Below are 17,900 nucleotides of genomic sequence, written 5' to 3'. Positions count from 1 at the left end.
GCAGGGATCCCAGGTGCGTCCCTGATGAAGAAGGGGGAAGGGAGAGCAAGAGGAACAGGAGCAAGTTCCTGCCTGCTTTCTCCCACCCAGCTTTTAGAAGATCAGGACTGCTCAGCACATCCAGGAGCAAGAGAGATCTTGGAACAAGAATAATTGAGAAGAGGGTTTGTTTTCCACATTGTTAGAAGGCGTTGGCATTTTTTATTAGTCCTGATGATCATTTTATTGTGGCTTACTGGCTTACAGAGGGAATTAATATCTGATGTATTCTTGGATTGCTGTAAGAAATTGCTGATTTTTACAGGCTGCTGTTAGATTTATAAATTATGGTAGTTTTTCTTATTTAACAGCTAAGGCAACTGCACAAGCCCTAGGGCCCAGTAGTACATTCATCACATCCTAGTGCTGTCAGTGAGAGCTCTGCCTTCAGAAGGAATCAGACTCTAACAGAGATATGTGAATATGCATATTTAAATTGTGGTGTTTTTTTCAGTAAATGTGGTTCTTCTTGTAGTCCTTCAGTAAGAGCAGTGCTCCTAAAATGGCTTGCAGTAAACCAGATTGTGCCACACCCATGATATTATGATCTTTTTAATACCACCAGTATGCCTCCTTGGTTAAAAATTCACAGTTTTCCTGAGAGTCTCTACATAAGTCTCTGTCTAAATACTGATGGGCCTGCTGTGACCTGCTGGCCATGATGCAAGACCCTATGGGGAGAAAGTGGAAGAAAGCAGAGCTGTTGTACAAGCTCGGAAAGCTTATCAACACCCTGGGAAGTCAAGGGATTTCTTAGATGTTCAGATCTGTTTGGTTCTTTTGCTGCTCTACAGTTCACAAGGGCTGATCCTCAGCTACTTGGTGTAGACTGAAGATTTGCATTGCAGTAGTTTTTGCTTCATCATGTACCCCAAGCTCTTTTAATTTAATGCTGCCTAGCAGTTGCTGGGAAGGCAGAGCTCTGCCTCCATTGTTAAAGGACCATGAAAATATTGCCATTATAGATGATGACCAGAGCCATCGCTTCTTCTTTGCTCTCACAGATTAATGGCTTCATGCACTTGCCTGATCATAGCCCCAGCTCTGTCCTATGGAACCACAGTTCATTGGGGTCTCAGGGGAGCTACATCCAGGCTGTGACAGTGAAACACCACCACACTGCCATCTCAGAAAAATCTGAGATCCTAGCAGCAAGTCCTACACTTCATACTAATACAGCCAGCTTTTTTGGGCTTCTGGCATCTGCATTCGCAGTAAGGTCTTGCTTCAAACAGCCACTACATTGAGTCAGAGAGACTTTGCTGCCTTCCTGTTAATCTCTGATTCACCCACTGGGCAGGGAGCTGGAGCTTGAGCTTTCAGTAGAGCCTTTCAGGATCTTGCCAACAGCAAAGGGAAACATCATCGAATCTATAGAAAATTTCGTAACTAACAGTGATAAAGTTTGGCTTTTTGTTATGTTGTTTTTGTTGTTCTTGAGGGTTTTGTTGGTTGCTTTGAGGCAGTTATTTTTGTTTTGCTGGGGTATGTGTTTATTTGTTTTGGGGGTGGTTTGGAAGGGGGGGTTAGTTTTTTTATTTCTCATATTTTCTCAGCTATAGCCAAACAAGCTTGGAAAAATCATCAATGGACCCCAAGTTCTGACTTTTTTAATACTGTTTTCCTGGTCCCAATAACAGTATCTGCAATTATTTTGTCTTACTGCTAGCCCTCTGAAATGAGTAAGGCAGAATTATACTCTGCTCTTGCCAGTTTAATATTTCTCAGACATTCAAGGTAAACTGTTGTGTACTAAAAAGGGAGAAAAAAAGTTCCCAGAAAATGCTATATTTTCATTTTTGGAGAAAAAAACCCAAAACCCAAGTCTTTCATTAGTCAAGATGGAACTTTTCAGTTCTCTGTGTTTAGAAGTGACTTTGTGTTTACAGAAGTGTCATGAGTTGTCACAGAAAGTAAATGTTCTTATTACTTTCAATCTGTTCCTTGGTACAGACAATAATATATTTGTTCTTGTACTGCTTTGAAATAGAAAGAAGCATGGAAAAGTAAGGATATTGCATGGGTGGGATATTTCCAACTTTTTTCTTTCTTTTCAGTGATGGAATGAATGGCATCTCTAATTTAGGTCAGTTTATACCACGAAGCTGAGCATGTGCCAATCCCTCCCCCACTGGAGCCAGTGTATCAAGTACTTCTGCAGGACTTTTTGCACAATTCCAATGCAACCTTTTCTGTAGATCCCTTAGGCCATTCACGAGGAAAAGGAGGGCATTTCCCAAGCCATTTCTTATTCAGAGTGGCTAGATGTGCTCTCTGTTTCAGCAAGCATAGGAAATCACTTCCACTCATATGCCTTGCCAGACAAAAATAAATATTTAAGAAACTAAAAGATTATTTCTAGATTTTTTAAAAGTCCAGGTTGACTTCATAGAGTTAGCAGGTAGAAAAACTGCCTTGTTAAATTTAAAAATGGCTTTAAGCTTTGGAGTCCTTTAAGGAAATAATCAGGAAGATATTTATTTCTGGAAGTTTTTAGTAACAATTCAGATAGAGACACCTTCTTGAATATACCACATATCATCTAAACCTAAGAACAATACAGTTTCTTCCCTAAGAATAACACTGCAAATGTTAGTTTCCAGGATGGCTTTTATTTGAGGGTTTTTTTGTCATTTATAAGCTCACAGTAAAGGTCAGATTCTTTTCCTTAAAGTTGATCTGAGGTTAGGTAAAAAGTGAGATACTAGTTTTGCCTGATTTGTAAAATGGTGGAAACTTTGCTTTCAGTGAACACCAACAGTTCTGTGCATGTATTGAGTAATAGGTACTTCTAGAACTTCTTTAAATCCAGTAACATTTTGCCTTCTTTCCCAATACTCACAAGTCCCCCTGGAGTTATTAGCAGCTGGGAACAGGCCAGATCTTGCAAAACTGCATGCGAAATCACCAGAACTGCTGGGCTCTGACTTATTTTTTTTCCTTTTTCACCAGAATTTATATGCCAAATTATGTACCTGTTTCTTAAAAGGGAAAACTATGATGTTTACCAAGGAAAACAATGGTAAAAAAGACATTCACTGAGGCTGCTTCCTGGCTTGTGGGTGGTGTGCACAAGAGAATATAGGCAGATCTATTGCTTTTTCCCTGCTACCACTACCCCAGCTTAAGGAGAATCTAAGAGTAGCTAGTACAGGTTTAGATTGGTTTGTATTTCAAGATTTTTTAACCTACTTTTATAAGACATGGAGGTTTAGGAGTATATATTACATATAGTATAGTACACTTACTTTGCATTTATCACTTTTTGCTGATGAACTAGCAACAAGAAGATGTGTCTAGCATATGTATTTTACATCAGGTGAGCATTTGTAAGCTTCCATTGCAAACACCTTGAGCAACTAAAACATATGGAGATACTTTTAGGGTCTTCTAGGAAGATAATAGAGTTTAAGCTGCACCTTGATTTTGCAGATGGTGTCATGGTTTAAGGAGCATTTTCCAGACAGTCTGTGTAGCAGTGGGTGCAGTAAATGCCACAGTCAAGCCATGGCCATAATGCCCAGTGTGACTCCACATCAATCACCTTCGTGCTCCTGTCCCACTCATTCCAGGAGCCTTAAGAGGAGCATCCTACACTCCCCTACAAGGGGTGCCTCTGGACACTTGTAAGTATCCAACCACTCTTTCTGCTGGGAATATCTGCAGAGATCAGGGCAAATGTCATTAAAGAAATGCAGACGCAATATTCCTGTGTGAATAAATAATAATAGTAATAAATAAGTAATGTAAAATAATTAGAACAAAACCCCCAGAAAATTATACTAATACTATATAACTCAAGGACTTCTGAAAATATTCAGGAGCTCCATCTGCTGGCACTCTTTGGCTGCTGTTTGCACCTTACTGAGTCCCCATAAAACTTTAAAAATAATAATTTAAAGTCTATTGTAAAATTTAAAATTGTTTCTTGGCAATTTTCCACTTTACTTTTGCTTTTAGGAGCTACCTAAAATTTTGGCTAATTTTATGCTTGTTTCCAAGAACCTGTGTATCAAACCCTTCAAAACCTAACTTTTTACTGATACTGGCTGATGATCTTGGTATTGGAGATGTGGGTTGCTATGGCAATGATACAATAAGGTAAGAAATAAATTACCCCTTCCTGGTGAACTTCAGTAAAAAAAAAACATTGATGATACTTAGCATTAAAAATTAATTATTAATTTGTTAGTTTATCTAGATACACTTAATTTAGCTAGATAAACTATATACAAAATGAATGTTCTACAGTAATTCCTGCTGGAGTCACACAGGCATGCTTGAGGAGCTGTCTTGGACTTAGACCTTTGCAAATGTGTCTGTGCACTGTGCTGGTCAGGCATATGTATAATATATAAACTTCTGCAACTCCAGGGTTGAAATATGAAGGACTGAGATTAGAATTTAAATCAGTTCACAACTCTAGTAGACTTGTTATGAAATGACAGGTCAGTCTATGTGATATATTTATCCCTAGTGCAGTTATCGGTCTGTGTATAGATTGATTGAGAGAATTATGTGTCTTTGTTATAGCCTATTATTATCTTGGATGTTGTGCTGTGAACAGACTGTTCTTCCCTGTGCTGCATGGGATTCTGTATGGGATATAGCTGAGATATCTTTTCCCCCCCTTTTTTTAAAGTTAATAATAAGAACATATATAACCATGTAAAACTCATTTCTAAGGACTCAAGCTATCTCAAAAATATATATATATATAAAGCACACAACTTTTCTAGCTGAGTTGTAGGTAAAGAGATTTTTGCAAATTTTATGGTGATATTCTCGACAAAACTAGAAGGAGCAAGATACCATGGATTTCTGTGTAATATGTTTTTATCATAGATGGGGTTTTTCTCCTTAGGACCCCTAACATCGATGGCCTGGCAAAGGATGGAGTGAGACTTACTCAGCACATTGCTGCAGCTGCTGTCTGTACTCCAAGCAGAGCTGCTTTCCTGACTGGCAGATACCCTATCAGATCAGGTTGGGCCTCTCTCTAGTGCTTTGCTGCAGTTAGTCTAGTCAGTGTTGATATTAAAAATCCCCTTAAATAAACCGTTTTAAAGAATAGTTAATCTTGGGATTTGGAGTCTCAGTGAGATGGGCAAAAAATAGAGATGACTAATGATTGATTTCTATGGGCAAATCCCCATGTAAAACACATTTAATGTGCTAAATGACAACACAGAAATGGATGAAAATCCAAACAGTACAAAGCACCCAGAAGTAGAAAAATGAAGAAAATTGTGCAAATGTTGTATGTTCAGTGGCATTAAATGTAATATTTTTAATATCCTGGCAAACTTTTTCACAGTGAAATGTGTCAGACTATAGAATAGTTCTCAGCAATTGTGTTTAAAACAGATTTACTTGCACCATGCAAATTTACGACAGAAGACTTCAGCCACCACATACGGCATAACAATCAGTGCAGCTTCTGATGTGATTCTGAGTCACTTAAGGGCAAATGTAATCATGAACTGCATATTTAAGAAGTGTGTACCTCTAAATCTGGAAGCCTTTTGTTCTAGACAAAACTTTTTTTTTCTTTTCTCTTTTCTTTTTTCTTTTCTTTTCTTTTCTTTTCTTTTTTTCTTTTCTCTTCTCTTCTCTTCTCTTCTCTTCTCTTCTCTTCTCTTCTCTTCTCTTCTCTTCTCTTCTCTTCTCTTCTCTTCTCTTCTCTTCTCTTCTCTCTTTTCTTTTCTTTTCTTTTCTTTTCTTTTCTTTTCTTTTCTTTTCTTTTCTTTTTCCTTTTCTTTTTTTTTAACATAATATTTTGAACTTGATGTTAAAAACAGAACAGATGTTGAACAGAACTTTGATTGTAAGAGTTTGTCTAACGTCCAAATAGAGATGTCTTCCTGCTGTTTGTAGACACCCCAGCACAGCTGAGACATCTGCATTGGACTAGCATATAACGACACAGAACTTGGGAAAGGCATCATTCTGGAGGTCAATCAGACTATCCTAGGGCATAGGAAATGGCTAATAAAGAGGCACCAGGCTTAGGCAACTGAGTCCCATTTGTTAGAAAGCACAGTCTGAGAAGGCTGGAAATCTGAAATCTGGCTTGTTTTATTTTAAAGACTATTATTCCTCTCTAGGCATGGCATCCAGCACTCAACGGCAGGTTCTCTTCTGGAACGGTGGTTCTGGGGGGCTCCCACCAAATGAAACTACTTTTGCCAAAATACTCTACCAGAAAGGTTATTCTACAGCACTAGTAGGTATGAGATAAAGAAACTTGTTGCCTTTTCATTGTTTGTTATTCTAATTAGGTTGCTTCTGTAAATATTTTTTTTTGTCAAAATGTCCACAATCGGTTAAACTAGGTTTTTCTTGTATGCATAACTTTCAAAATCAGCAGGGATTTTATGACACTATCCACAAGTCCCAGTGTCAGTACAGTGTATCTCATAAATCCAAAATTAGGATATATGGAATACATAAATACACACTGCAAATGGAAGTAAATTCAAAGGAAAGAATCTTGTCTGCCCAGCACAGATTGCTTTAGGATGAACCAACAGAGACATTCACTGATGTATTAAGCAGAAAAATGTTAGCTAGAACTTGTGTGTAAAATAGTTCATATTTTTGCACCTAGATCTTTCATTTGGCACAGGTATTCTCCAGTTTCTCCCTATCAGGTTGCACATTTTTGCATGGTTACTTCATTGTGTGAAAAACAGTAACTACCAATTATTGCAACAGTATTTGTTCTTATTCAAGGAGGTCTCTGAGCTGGACCCTTGGCCTACATGGAATTTAAACATATAGGCAAGGAAAAACAGCTGTTCTAGACAGATAAAGTGTAAATACACTGTTGCTCCCTGAGTCTCTCTCCCTTCCACACCAGCTCCCCCTTGGCTGCACCTTAATTGAGAAATACAGACAGACACACCAAAGAGTTGTAATATCAGTTTTAAGATCTTTGTTTTATATTTCCAGGGAAGTGGCACATGGGTGTGAACTGCAAAACACACCGTGATCACTGCCACCATCCTTTAAATCATGGTTTTGGTTACTTTTATGGCATGCCTTTTACCCTTGTGAATGAGTGTCAAGGCACAGATGACCCTGAACTGGCCAAGTCTTTGCAAGATACATATTGGTTTTACACTCAGATGATCATCCTTGCAGTATTCACTCTTGTGATTGGAAAACTTGCCAATTTATTCCCAGTGAAATGGAAAATAATCATGTGTCTGGCTATCTGTGGTCTCCTATATTTCATCTCCTGGTTCTCCAGCTATGGTTTCACCAAGTACTGGAACTGTATCCTGATGAGAAACCATGATATCACTGAACAACCAATGAACCTACAAAAAACTACTTCTAATATGCTGAAGGAGGCAATTACTTTTATTGAAAGGTAATCAACAGAGGTGAGGAGCAGACAGGGGTTGTGTGAGTGATACAGAGGGGTCCTGGCCAAGGACTGTGCCTTCTGCCAGAAAAATGATCTTAGGGTGGTCAGTGGACTATCATAGAAAGTATCATATGAAGTTAATATTTTACAAACAGGAGAGTGACAGTGACCTTTTTTTTAGTTTTGTGGTTTTGGGTTTTTTTCCCCAAAGGTGTCCTTTGTTTACTATCAGTAACCTCAACTGGAATTGAACAAACCACTAAATCTTTAAAAATATTCATGTGTTAAGCCTGAGCATATCCATATTTCTGTCAGGGTTTAGGGGTTGTGTGTTTGTTTTTTAAAGGAAATTTGAGACAATATAAATTCCTTCTCTAAAACTTTAGCACAGGTAGTCTCAGGTTCCTAGGGTATCCTGACTTGATGTTGAAGGGATACAGTTTCACTGTAGGTGAAACCCACTGATATCACCCACTGTGAGTCATAATATTCCTCCTCCATGGGGACACTGATGCAAGTGAGTGCTATTCTCCTTGCTTCCAAGAATGTGTCAGTCTTTTGGCTATCAGCTGTCCTAATTTTTTATTTAACTTTCTACAAATGTCTCATTTGGAACTGGAAAAAGAAAGGGTCCATTACTGTTTGGGTCTTAATATAGAACAAACATCTTTGAGGAGTGTGTTTTATTCCCCTCTGTCTCCCAAAACCTAAATGTTGAAAAGATGTCGAAATTTAAAAAAAAAAAAAAAATTGCTTAGGTCACAAAAATAATAATATTTATTGAGATAGTAACTGCAATACCCCTGTTATATTTTGGGTTGAGTGACAGTTTGAAGAGAACTGACTATTGTTTTATTTTATTTCAGAAACAAGCATAGGCCATTTCTTCTCTTTTTTTCCCTTTTACATGTTCACACCCCTCTCATTACCACAGAGAAGTTTCAGGGAAGAAGCAGGCATGGCCTGTATGGAGATAATGTCGAGGAGATGGACTGGATAGTGGGTAAGTTTGGTCTTGAAGAAAATTCTTCATTCATTTGAATGTGGAAAATGCAGTAAAGGGGTGATCACCAAACTCCCTTTTGGCAATTGTAAAAATCAGTGAACTCACTTTGGTTACACAGTGGGTTTCAGAGACTTCCATATCATGACTGTACCTTTTTTTTTTATTTTCTTAACATGAAAGCTTAAACTTTCCTTGTAAGGATTTGTTCTTTATCTTTTTTAAATGACACACTTCTATACTGAATTGTTAAATGCAGTCAAATAATCAAATATGTCTTCAATCATGTTTTTAATCAAAATGTATGACATTTCTCCAGCTCGATTTGGTCATAGATGTAAAGAGTGTTGCTGTTGAATATTACATCATGTGATGGTTGTTTTGCCTACTTATTCATTTTTATTAAAAAAATATTAAAAAAACCGGAACCCTCTCCTAACCAAAAGTCCAAGTTAGAAAGCTATGGAGTTTTACTTAATATGTTGTGTGAAGTCAGTGAAGACTCAGTTAGGTCTTAATCTAGGCTCTTGAGTGCCAATCACGTCACATTTCTGATTGGTTTATTTATTAGGTTTAAAAACCTAACCTTAGTTGTTCCTTTTCTCTTCAATGAGATGGATAGCTACTGTTTGTACTTAGTCAAAAGTGAAGATCCTATTGACAAAGTAATTGCCTCCTGTCAAGGCTACAATTCAATCCCTGAATTTTTTAATCCTCCAATATCCACATCTACAAAATTGTAATTTGAGAGGAGCCTGATTGCTTCCAATGAGCAGGTTGAAAACTCCTGCAAGATGCAGATGAACCAGAGGACTTATCCATGCTTGTCTTCCAAATTTTTGGCACCAGTCACCTTCAGACACAGGCTACGTAAGCAGAGATGGATAGCAGAATCAAGATGTAATGAACATGCCTTGTGCAGTTGAAACAGGATTGCAGCTAGTGAGAGAACTCTCCAGAGCTGGACAGCTAAGTGATTTGGGGTCTAATTCAGACCCAGAATACCTAGACTCTTTTTGGGAGAAGGTTTTGTAGGTAAGGTCAATAACTAGTTTCACCAAGGAGACACAGGAAATCTGTAAAGGCAAAGAGATTGAGTAAAAGTGCTGATCACTGGCTTGTGCTTTTTTCTTGTGCTGTTCAGCTTTTGCAGCTGCTTTTGTAGCTATGTAAGCTGTTCTTGGCAAATATATTTGATGCAGAAGATGATGAAGACGATTAATTGAAGACAAATCACATTCTATATAAATATTTGATGCAGTCAGTACCAAAACCATTCCTTCTGAAGTTAGGTTTGAATTCCAGTCTGTTAAGTTTTTACCACTGACATCAGGAGATTATTTTGGTTGATAATATACAGCCTGGTCTCAGAGTTCCTGTTCAGTTCCTGGTGAGACACAACAGTTTCCTATGGTTAGTAATCAAAGCAGCACTATTATTTAAGCTTTTCAACATGTTTGAGGCTGCGAGGTAAAGGCACCTCTTGACACAGAATTTACAATATAAATCTGACAGAGTATTTTGAGTAGCTTGAATAAAAGTATTACTCATTTATTTTCCAATTGGTTTTATTTTTTTTTATTTTCCTGTTTAACAGAATTCATTCAGGCAAATGGAAAAACTCAGTCTTCACTGAATTTTGAGTCAGTAACTAAAAAAATCGGACTGCATCTCCTGATGTAATTAAGATGTTTTGCTTTGTTTATAGGTAGGCTTCTGGATGTTATTGACAAAGAAGGTTTGAAGGATACCACATTCATTTATTTTGCATCTGATCATGGAGGATTCTTAGAGGCTCACAGAGGAAATTCTCAGTTGGGTGGATGGAATGGGATCTATAAAGGTAAAATTTTAGTAGTGTGCAAATGCATAAGACTTCCCCTTAAAAAAACCAAGATAGAATAAAATAGATCCAGACAGACCACACCTAATAAACTATATACTGGGATTATAATCTTGGATTGTAGGGCTGAAACAATGTCAGAGTATCTTCTATTCATAGGGCTAGGGCTGAGTAGAGGGGCAGGATCACCTCCCTTGACCTGCTGGCGATGCTCTTCCTAATGGACCCCAGGACAGCATTGACCCTCTTGGCCCCCAGGACACACTGCTGGCTCATGGACAGCTCATGGTCCACCAGTGACAAAAGCTCTGTGGAAATGAAGATCTATGGTATCTCTTGTATGTGCTCCCTCCAGATTGCTAAACCTTGAAAAACCACTGTGACATCTTGGGCAGCTTGGCACTTACTGTATCATGCAGTCTGAAAGCTGCACCCATCACTTGTTTGCCTACAGAAGAGTTGTGTGCACCCTGGCCTTGCTTAGCATCACAGTGCATGTTGTCTAGTACTAAGTTACTTGATGAGCCACACAAGAAATGTTTGATCCAGCTCAGATCCATGCAGGAACATTCCTACATGCAAAATTAGCCTTTAGCTCTTGTTATGAAGTTTCCATGCCAGTAACAGATGCAAAAAGGCCAAGAGGCTCACTTGAATACCTCAGAATCTGATCTAAGGAATTCAATTCTACTAGCTGAACATAAGTATATTAGTAACAGGAGAATCTGGAGGGGAAAGAGAAATGTGATTAGGGAGTTCAGTATGAGAGGAAAATGATGAAATCATGCCTGCTTAGAGAGAAGGCACGATGGGATACAACATCAGTTTAGATATCAATAATAGAAAGACATTCCTATTTATGTCCACATACAGCAGAACAGGGGATATCCCACTGAGACTAACTAGCAAGATTCAAAAATACAATTCAATTAATAAATATCTGTAAAATTCACTGTCACTATTGGGAACTGCATATTAAAAACAAGCAGATAAATAAGCCAAACACACAAATAATGAGAAGAGCCGCTGCTGAATGACAATATACTGTTTTCCAGGATTTAGTGTGTTTTCATTAAAATTACATGAATATTTTAAAACTTTTAAAACCTTTTATTATACATGCACAATAAAGATCTAGTATCTTTTATTCTTTTATCTTTTTTGACACTTTTTCCCCTTCTATAACAGGTGGAAAAGGAATGGGAGGATGGGAAGGAGGAATCCGTGTTCCAGGTATAGTTAGATGGCCAGGAGTGTTGCCTGCAGGGACAGTTATCAATGAACCTACAAGCCTTATGGACATTTATCCTACAGTAGTTCAACTGGCTGGAGGGGCAGTGCCTCAGGACAGGTACAGAGATGGCTTCATAAACCATATTTGTTTCACTTTCTTGGTTTAGGCAGAAGCTGACTGTGTCATGCATCCTAACAGCCAGAGGTTAAATTCTCTTTATTTCTAAACCAAGCAATTCTCTAGCTTTCTTTCTGCACAGCTTTCCCCATCTTGTCTGCTTATGTGGAAAATGCAAAGAAAAAAATCATATGAGTCATTTAGCTAGCTCAGTTCTGCTACCACTGAAAGGCAACTTGGTTGATTTGGGACACTAGGATGACTGTAAAAAAAGACTTCTCTAAAGGATATGAGAAAGTGTGGTGGCTAAGCCATTTCAGCAAAAAGAATATAAGTACTGGTGCTGTGTAAGTAAACCAACTAACTGTTGGGCAATTCAGTAAGTGGCTTCTTTTTTATTATTATTTTTACATAGCCTGGAGCTCGCAGAGCTGTCAGTGATTTCCATTTCAGGTATCAAAATTAACACCTGTGAACCATGCCTTCACTATTGTTATCACTTCCAGGAAAATTACAGTAATAGTGTCTTATCTGCCCAGGCAGGATATGCAAAAACTTCTAGTAAGTGCTAATTGCTGGCCTCCACCCTTTCACCCAATTGAAAATCTCAGGGCTCATTAGCTAAACAGTACCTTGGTTTAGCAATGACACTTGAAATCCTAACGCTGCATACATAGAGTGAGTACTGCTCATGATCCATCTGCAAACTTAAAAGTCTGAATCTGTCTGGTGACTTTGGTCCTCTCCCTCAGGGTCATGGATGGGCACAGCTTGCTGCCCCTGCTGCTGGGGACAGAGCAGCACTCCAGGCATGAGTTCCTGTTCCACTACTGCGGTGTGTTTCTGCATGCAGTGCGCTGGCACCAGAAGGACAGTGAGTATGAACATCCTCCTCCTGCAGATCAGAGACTATGTAACGTAGTCTAGCTTCCCATGGAGTATCATGTAAAAAAATACATATACACATATACACACACACATATATATGGAATAAGTTCATTGTCTCGAACTCTCAGTTCTTCCGTAAGCCTCATTGTTGGCTGTCCTGCCTTGCCTGAGATGAAGGGCTTTGATTCCTGGGAAGCAGACCTTCAAGAATATCTCACTGTTCTTAGAGATCTCTCTTTGTTTCTCTGCAAGGCACACCTTTTTTGCCAGTGCAGAAAGTTTCTGGTCAGAGAAAGCTGTGTCTGACTGTCTCAACTCCTGGAGAATATTCCTGCTAGAAGAGTCATGCCACACTCCCTTAGTGAAAGGCCAAATACATATTCCAATCAAGTTGGGCATTTGAAGAACTGCTTTTCAGGTTCTCCTGCTTTGCTCCTCACCTAACTTCCATTGCTTTCTTCTAAGCTATAAAAGCTCTACTTAAGTAGCTACGCGCACAGTATGATGGCGCAAGGTGTATTTTGTGGCATTTTATCGTCCTATGAAGCCTTGTGTACATTTAGATTTCTTATGCATGCCTTTCCACAATTTTTCCAGTTGAACCTCAGCTCCTCATGGCAAGGGACCTGAAAACAATGCAATGTTCTGCATATGAAAGACCAGCTAACCAAATATATAACTCAGCTTTCAGCCAAGCCAAAAATTTTGGCTCTTTGCTCCAGCTGCCATTTCTCCTGACTGGGCTGAGAGACCTTTTAGAGTCTGTTTTTGCCCATTTACAAATATGTCACACTCACATTATATATTTATTATCTGTTTACATCTGCCTGTTAATCAAGCTAGTTATGAAGCCATTTTGTCTTAATGTCACCCGGTTAAGACCCATCTTTTAAGGCCTTCACTGAAGCCAGAAGAATCCTTTGTTTATATGTTAAAGAGTCTTTTCCTTTACCTCTGCACCATAAGTCTTATTAGTGACAGTCCATTTCTTTCTGCTCATTAAACTGATTGATTGTTACGAGATGGGTTTGAGAGATGTTTGGGTCAAAGCAGCAGGTTTCCTTTCGCTTGGATATATTAAACTAACTTGCTGCACATGCACCCTTCAGATTCTGTCAGAGCTACTTCTGTAGCAAACTGCATATCCCTGTTTGCCTGTTGGAGATGAGAGAAACCCCCATTGCTGTTACCAGCACTGATTCCTACTACTTTTTTGTTTAACTCCTTGTAATAAATATCTATGCTATCTTACCAACAGACATAAGAAGCAAATCCCATGCTCTGGGCACCCTGATATCACAGAGGCTGCTTGCATTTTTGTCATGAGACAAATATTCTTTTAGTCATAAGACAGTTATAAACTGAAGGATGTGGGGCACATCCAGCCAGCAGCAAAGCACTCAAACATACTTAAGGAGTATCTGTCTGCCCTGAGTAAGCTGTCAGAAAGTTTAAAGATTTCATCTTTATTTCCTGATCACAGGATATTCTGAGCTAGAAGGGACCCACAATGATGCTCAAGTCCAGCTCTTAAGGGAATGACCTATCTAGGGATTGAATCCACAACCTTGGCATTATCAGCACCATGCTCTAACCAATGTTTTCTGTAAGAAATCCACATTCTTCATCCTTTCTCTCACAATTTCAGAAATGGAGATATCTAACATTTAGAATTGTTACAGATTTATTATGCCAAAACATTTCAGAACCTTTGAGACATCATCCCTCCATAGAAGTGCAGAAGCATAGTTTAGCAGGATTTGGAAACCATGGAGTGAAAATAAATAGATACAGAGCCAACCAGCTAGCCAGCAACTGGATATTTTAAGTTAAAATATTACCTAAGTGTTAATATCTGTTATTTGTTTCTATTCACCTTTTAAGAAGCTTTAAATTGTATTTATTAACATAATATTTTTCTATCAGTAGTAACAAGACAGAGACTGAAGAATAAAGCTTCAGGCTCCAGACATAAAGAACAACTCTGGGGACAAGAGAAGAAAGGAAGTAAAGTTCAGCTGGTTCCATTGAACCAAAAAGAAAATTCCATGTAGGGAAAATTTAGTTGTCAGCTCTTTAATGCATTGAGCACAGAGAAGTGGCTCCAAGAGGTGAATGTCCTCTTTCTTGTCGTGTTCTTTTTCAGACAGAGTATCTAATTGCTGTCTTCTTGCTGGGCACATCCTTTTCTCTGAGTTCAATGTAGTGCTTTCTAAATGTGGGGTAAGGAATAGGAGAAAAAGGAGCAAGGACGAAAAAGTAAAATGTGATGAACTGCATTCAGATGTAGTCCTAGTAATTTACCACTTTTTCACTACAAGTTACTAACCTGTGTTTATCCCAAGTTCAATACAAGAGCTTGATGAAGTACAAGCTCCCTCTCCATGTAAACTTAAAAACTAGATTTCAGATTTTACTGGTTTTAAGGCCTGCAATTGCCACCCTTTTTGGAAGTGTGCTGGAACTTGAGCAGAGAAATAAGCTGTGGTCAGTTTCTGCCTAAATATACTTCTTCACTCAGACGTACAGAGCCAGAAGAACAACCACCTACCAATACTTACACCCAGAAATTAGGGATTACATTCTCCAATCTCCCCCCTCCAAGAGGCATGAAAAGTTCCAAAGGGGAACAGGGAAGTTTTAGACTCCGTCTGTAACCCAAAATATAGGCCTAAGTATCCATATACTGCACATGGTACCCAGAGCCAAGGCACACCCATGAGACACAAAGAACCATCTGAATCCCTGCCAGCTTCCACAACACCTTCTCCTTGTATGTGACAATCAAAACATAAGCTTCCCCTTAGAACAACAAAACAGATCACTTAAACATGAACCAACATTTCAGGGACCATCCCCCAGCTCCTAATGACATTAAGCTGTTCAAATGTGCTTCTGTGACAGGTGGCACCGTATGGAAAGCTCATTACACTACTCCAGTATTTCAACCAGAGGCCTCTGGGGCCTGTTTCAGAAGAGGAATTTGTCCATGTTTCGGGGATGGTGTGACCCATCACGACCCTCCACTGCTGTTTAATCTCTCACAGGATCCATCTGAAGCCAATCCTCTACCAGCTGACACTGAGCCCCTGTTTGACTCTGTAATAAGGAGAATAAGAAGAGCTGTGGAAGAGCATCGCAAGACACTGACTCCAGTCCCACAACAGCTGTCTCCTTACAATAATATATGGAAGCCATGGCTGCAGCCATGCTGTGGGATGTTCCCGTTCTGTTGGTGTCAGGAAGAAAATAACAAAGAAGATGGCATAGTTTAATACCAAAATAAAAGTACAGTTAGCTTTAAAGAAGTTGATAATTTTTCACATTTACATGACTACAGTCATACAGAAATTAGAGATAAATGGTAAATTACACTGGAATAACTAAAAGGGACATTAGTGATTGCTCAAATGGCTTTGATTTTTGTTCAAACTTTTTTCTTACCCACAGAAATTTAGTAAGGCTGCGGTTCAAAAACAAATTAGAGGTCATCGGTAGAATCTACCCCTCAAGTGAATAATTTGGGATTAAATACCTAATAAATGAAACAAAATTTCTTTTCTTACTGATTTTCAATTCAAGTAAATGATGACCAATAAAAAAGCAAATTTTTAATAGCAGATATTTGTATGGGAAATATGCTTGTTAAGACAACAGGACTGAGCCCAAGAGTGTATCCCTATTCAGGCCTTACCTTTTTAATGAAAAATAAATTTCATTTGTTGCACAAAAATGAAAGGATGATGACAATGAAAAGATAATGAAAAATAAAATTGCACATTTCATTTGGAAACATACTAAAATGCATTGGCCTTTCAAAAATAAACACCTAATTTAGTGATTTTTTTTTGCCTCCTCAACTGTACATTCACTTGTCTATCATGTAAGAATTCCCTGGGAAAACTGAACTGACAGGTATGTTTTAAAAATTAGATAGCTAAAATTAGCATCTCAAGATCAGTAGCAAAGTACCTAGGTATTCTGAAATGTTAAATCACTATAATTTTTACTGACATGTTTTCCACATAATTAAGTCATTTCCCAACTTCCTTGAGAAGGAAAAAAAGGGGAAAAAAAAGAAAAAAATAATCACACAGCTTCCTTGTGAAGCTTGTGAAATTTGGGACCTATCTATGAGACTAATTCATAAGCCTGCATGTCCCACTTGAGTGGCAATGCCTCTGATTTCAAAGGAATGCCATTATGCCTCCTGAAAAATATGCTTTGTTTTGTGAAAAAAACACTGCTTTCAGTTGGAGGTGTTAAAAACAATTCACCTCACAGACTAATCGCTTCTGTGTACAGGTCATCTTCTCCAGGCCAAACAAGTGTCAGCACTCTGTACAGTCATTAGGGAAAGGGAGGGAATTAAAATATCTAATCCTCTCTTGCTGCCCTTAGGTTAAATAAATTCATCTCTCAAAATATAATCCTAAGCCTGCTCTTGCAGGGGTTTTGTGTCAAATCAGATTTTCAAATGGAGGTTCATGTATTTTTTACTCCTAAAAAAGTAGATTGCAGGCAAGACACTCAGATTCAAACTTCTAAGTCTTCCTGAATACTGTAGTATCTAAAACACAGAAGTATCTAAAAATATGTTTGTTCTCACTTCTTGATAGTGTGTAAATCCACATCAGTATTGCTAAGAACTTATCAGATTTGATATTTTCTGTGGCCGACAAGGGACTAAAACCAGAGCAGCTGCATTTCACTGGATTCATGCAGGGAGAAAAGAGCATGAAAGACTACTCACTTTAAATCGAATTTTTCAAAGTTTGGCTGCTTGGGAGCTGGAGGATAAATCCTACTGCTCTCTGGGATAAAGGCAAAAGCTGTCAAGTCTGTCAGTTCAGTAGCTTCTACATTATCAGTTAAGCACAAGGCTAAGCTTTTTCTCAGTTCACTTCCCTGGCTTCCCCACTCACCCACTCCACTCATTAGGTTACATATCAGGAAAAAGTTTTTCATCCATAGGGTGGTTGAGCACTGGAACAGGCTCCTTGGGGAAGTGCTCACAGCACCAAACCTGTCTGAGTTCAAAAAGCATTTGCTCTCAGGCACATGGTATGATTCTTGGAATGTCCTGCACAAGGCCAAAAGGTGGACTCAGTGCTCCTGCTGGGTTCCTTCCAAATCAGCATGTTCTATCACTTACACACAAGAACACACCCAGCCCCACATTAGTCAATGAAGAGAGCATTTCCCAGGAGATGGGAAGGTGTTCAACATGTTTATACCATTCAAGGACTCAGCATGCAAGCATGGGTCCAAACTCTAGGAAGCCAGACTAGGAAGGCCAGTACATCAGCAAAACTCCAAACTCCATCTCCAAGCACAGTGTGAAAAAATCACCCCATATAAAAGCAAACATTGAACACTTTTTTAATATATCCTTTCTCTG

At 38.6% G+C, this 17,900-nt stretch overlaps 2 protein-coding genes across 2 annotated transcripts in view; one reads left to right on the top strand and one right to left on the bottom strand.

The window, feature by feature from the left end:
- Positions 1-2,918: 2,918 nt before the first annotated feature.
- LOC146444519 (arylsulfatase D-like) lies at positions 2,919-15,807 on the top strand. The gene is made up of 10 exons (XM_085056513.1): positions 2,919-3,061; positions 4,000-4,140; positions 4,904-5,025; positions 6,147-6,269; positions 6,994-7,417; positions 8,281-8,417; positions 10,126-10,260; positions 11,449-11,611; positions 12,364-12,485; positions 15,404-15,807. Exons 1-10 carry the CDS (start codon positions 3,009-3,011, stop codon positions 15,772-15,774), a joined length of 1,791 nt encoding a protein of 596 aa, XP_084912639.1. The 5' UTR covers positions 2,919-3,008; the 3' UTR covers positions 15,775-15,807.
- The window catches only part of GYG2 (glycogenin 2), a 33,103-nt gene continuing 23,371 nt past the window's right edge, over positions 8,169-17,900 (bottom strand). The window contains exon 9 of the mRNA XM_085056491.1: positions 8,169-17,311. Coding sequence (XP_084912617.1) covers positions 17,249-17,311 — 63 coding nt within the window. The 3' untranslated portion in view covers positions 8,169-17,248. The remainder of the gene's footprint in view (positions 17,312-17,900) is intronic.

Source organism: Lichenostomus cassidix, chromosome 1, assembly GCF_008360975.1.
Source record: "Lichenostomus cassidix isolate B80296 chromosome 1, HeHo_3.0, whole genome shotgun sequence".
NCBI lineage: Eukaryota > Metazoa > Chordata > Aves > Passeriformes > Meliphagidae > Lichenostomus > Lichenostomus cassidix.
This window is presented reverse-complemented; position numbering and strand designations above follow the sequence as displayed.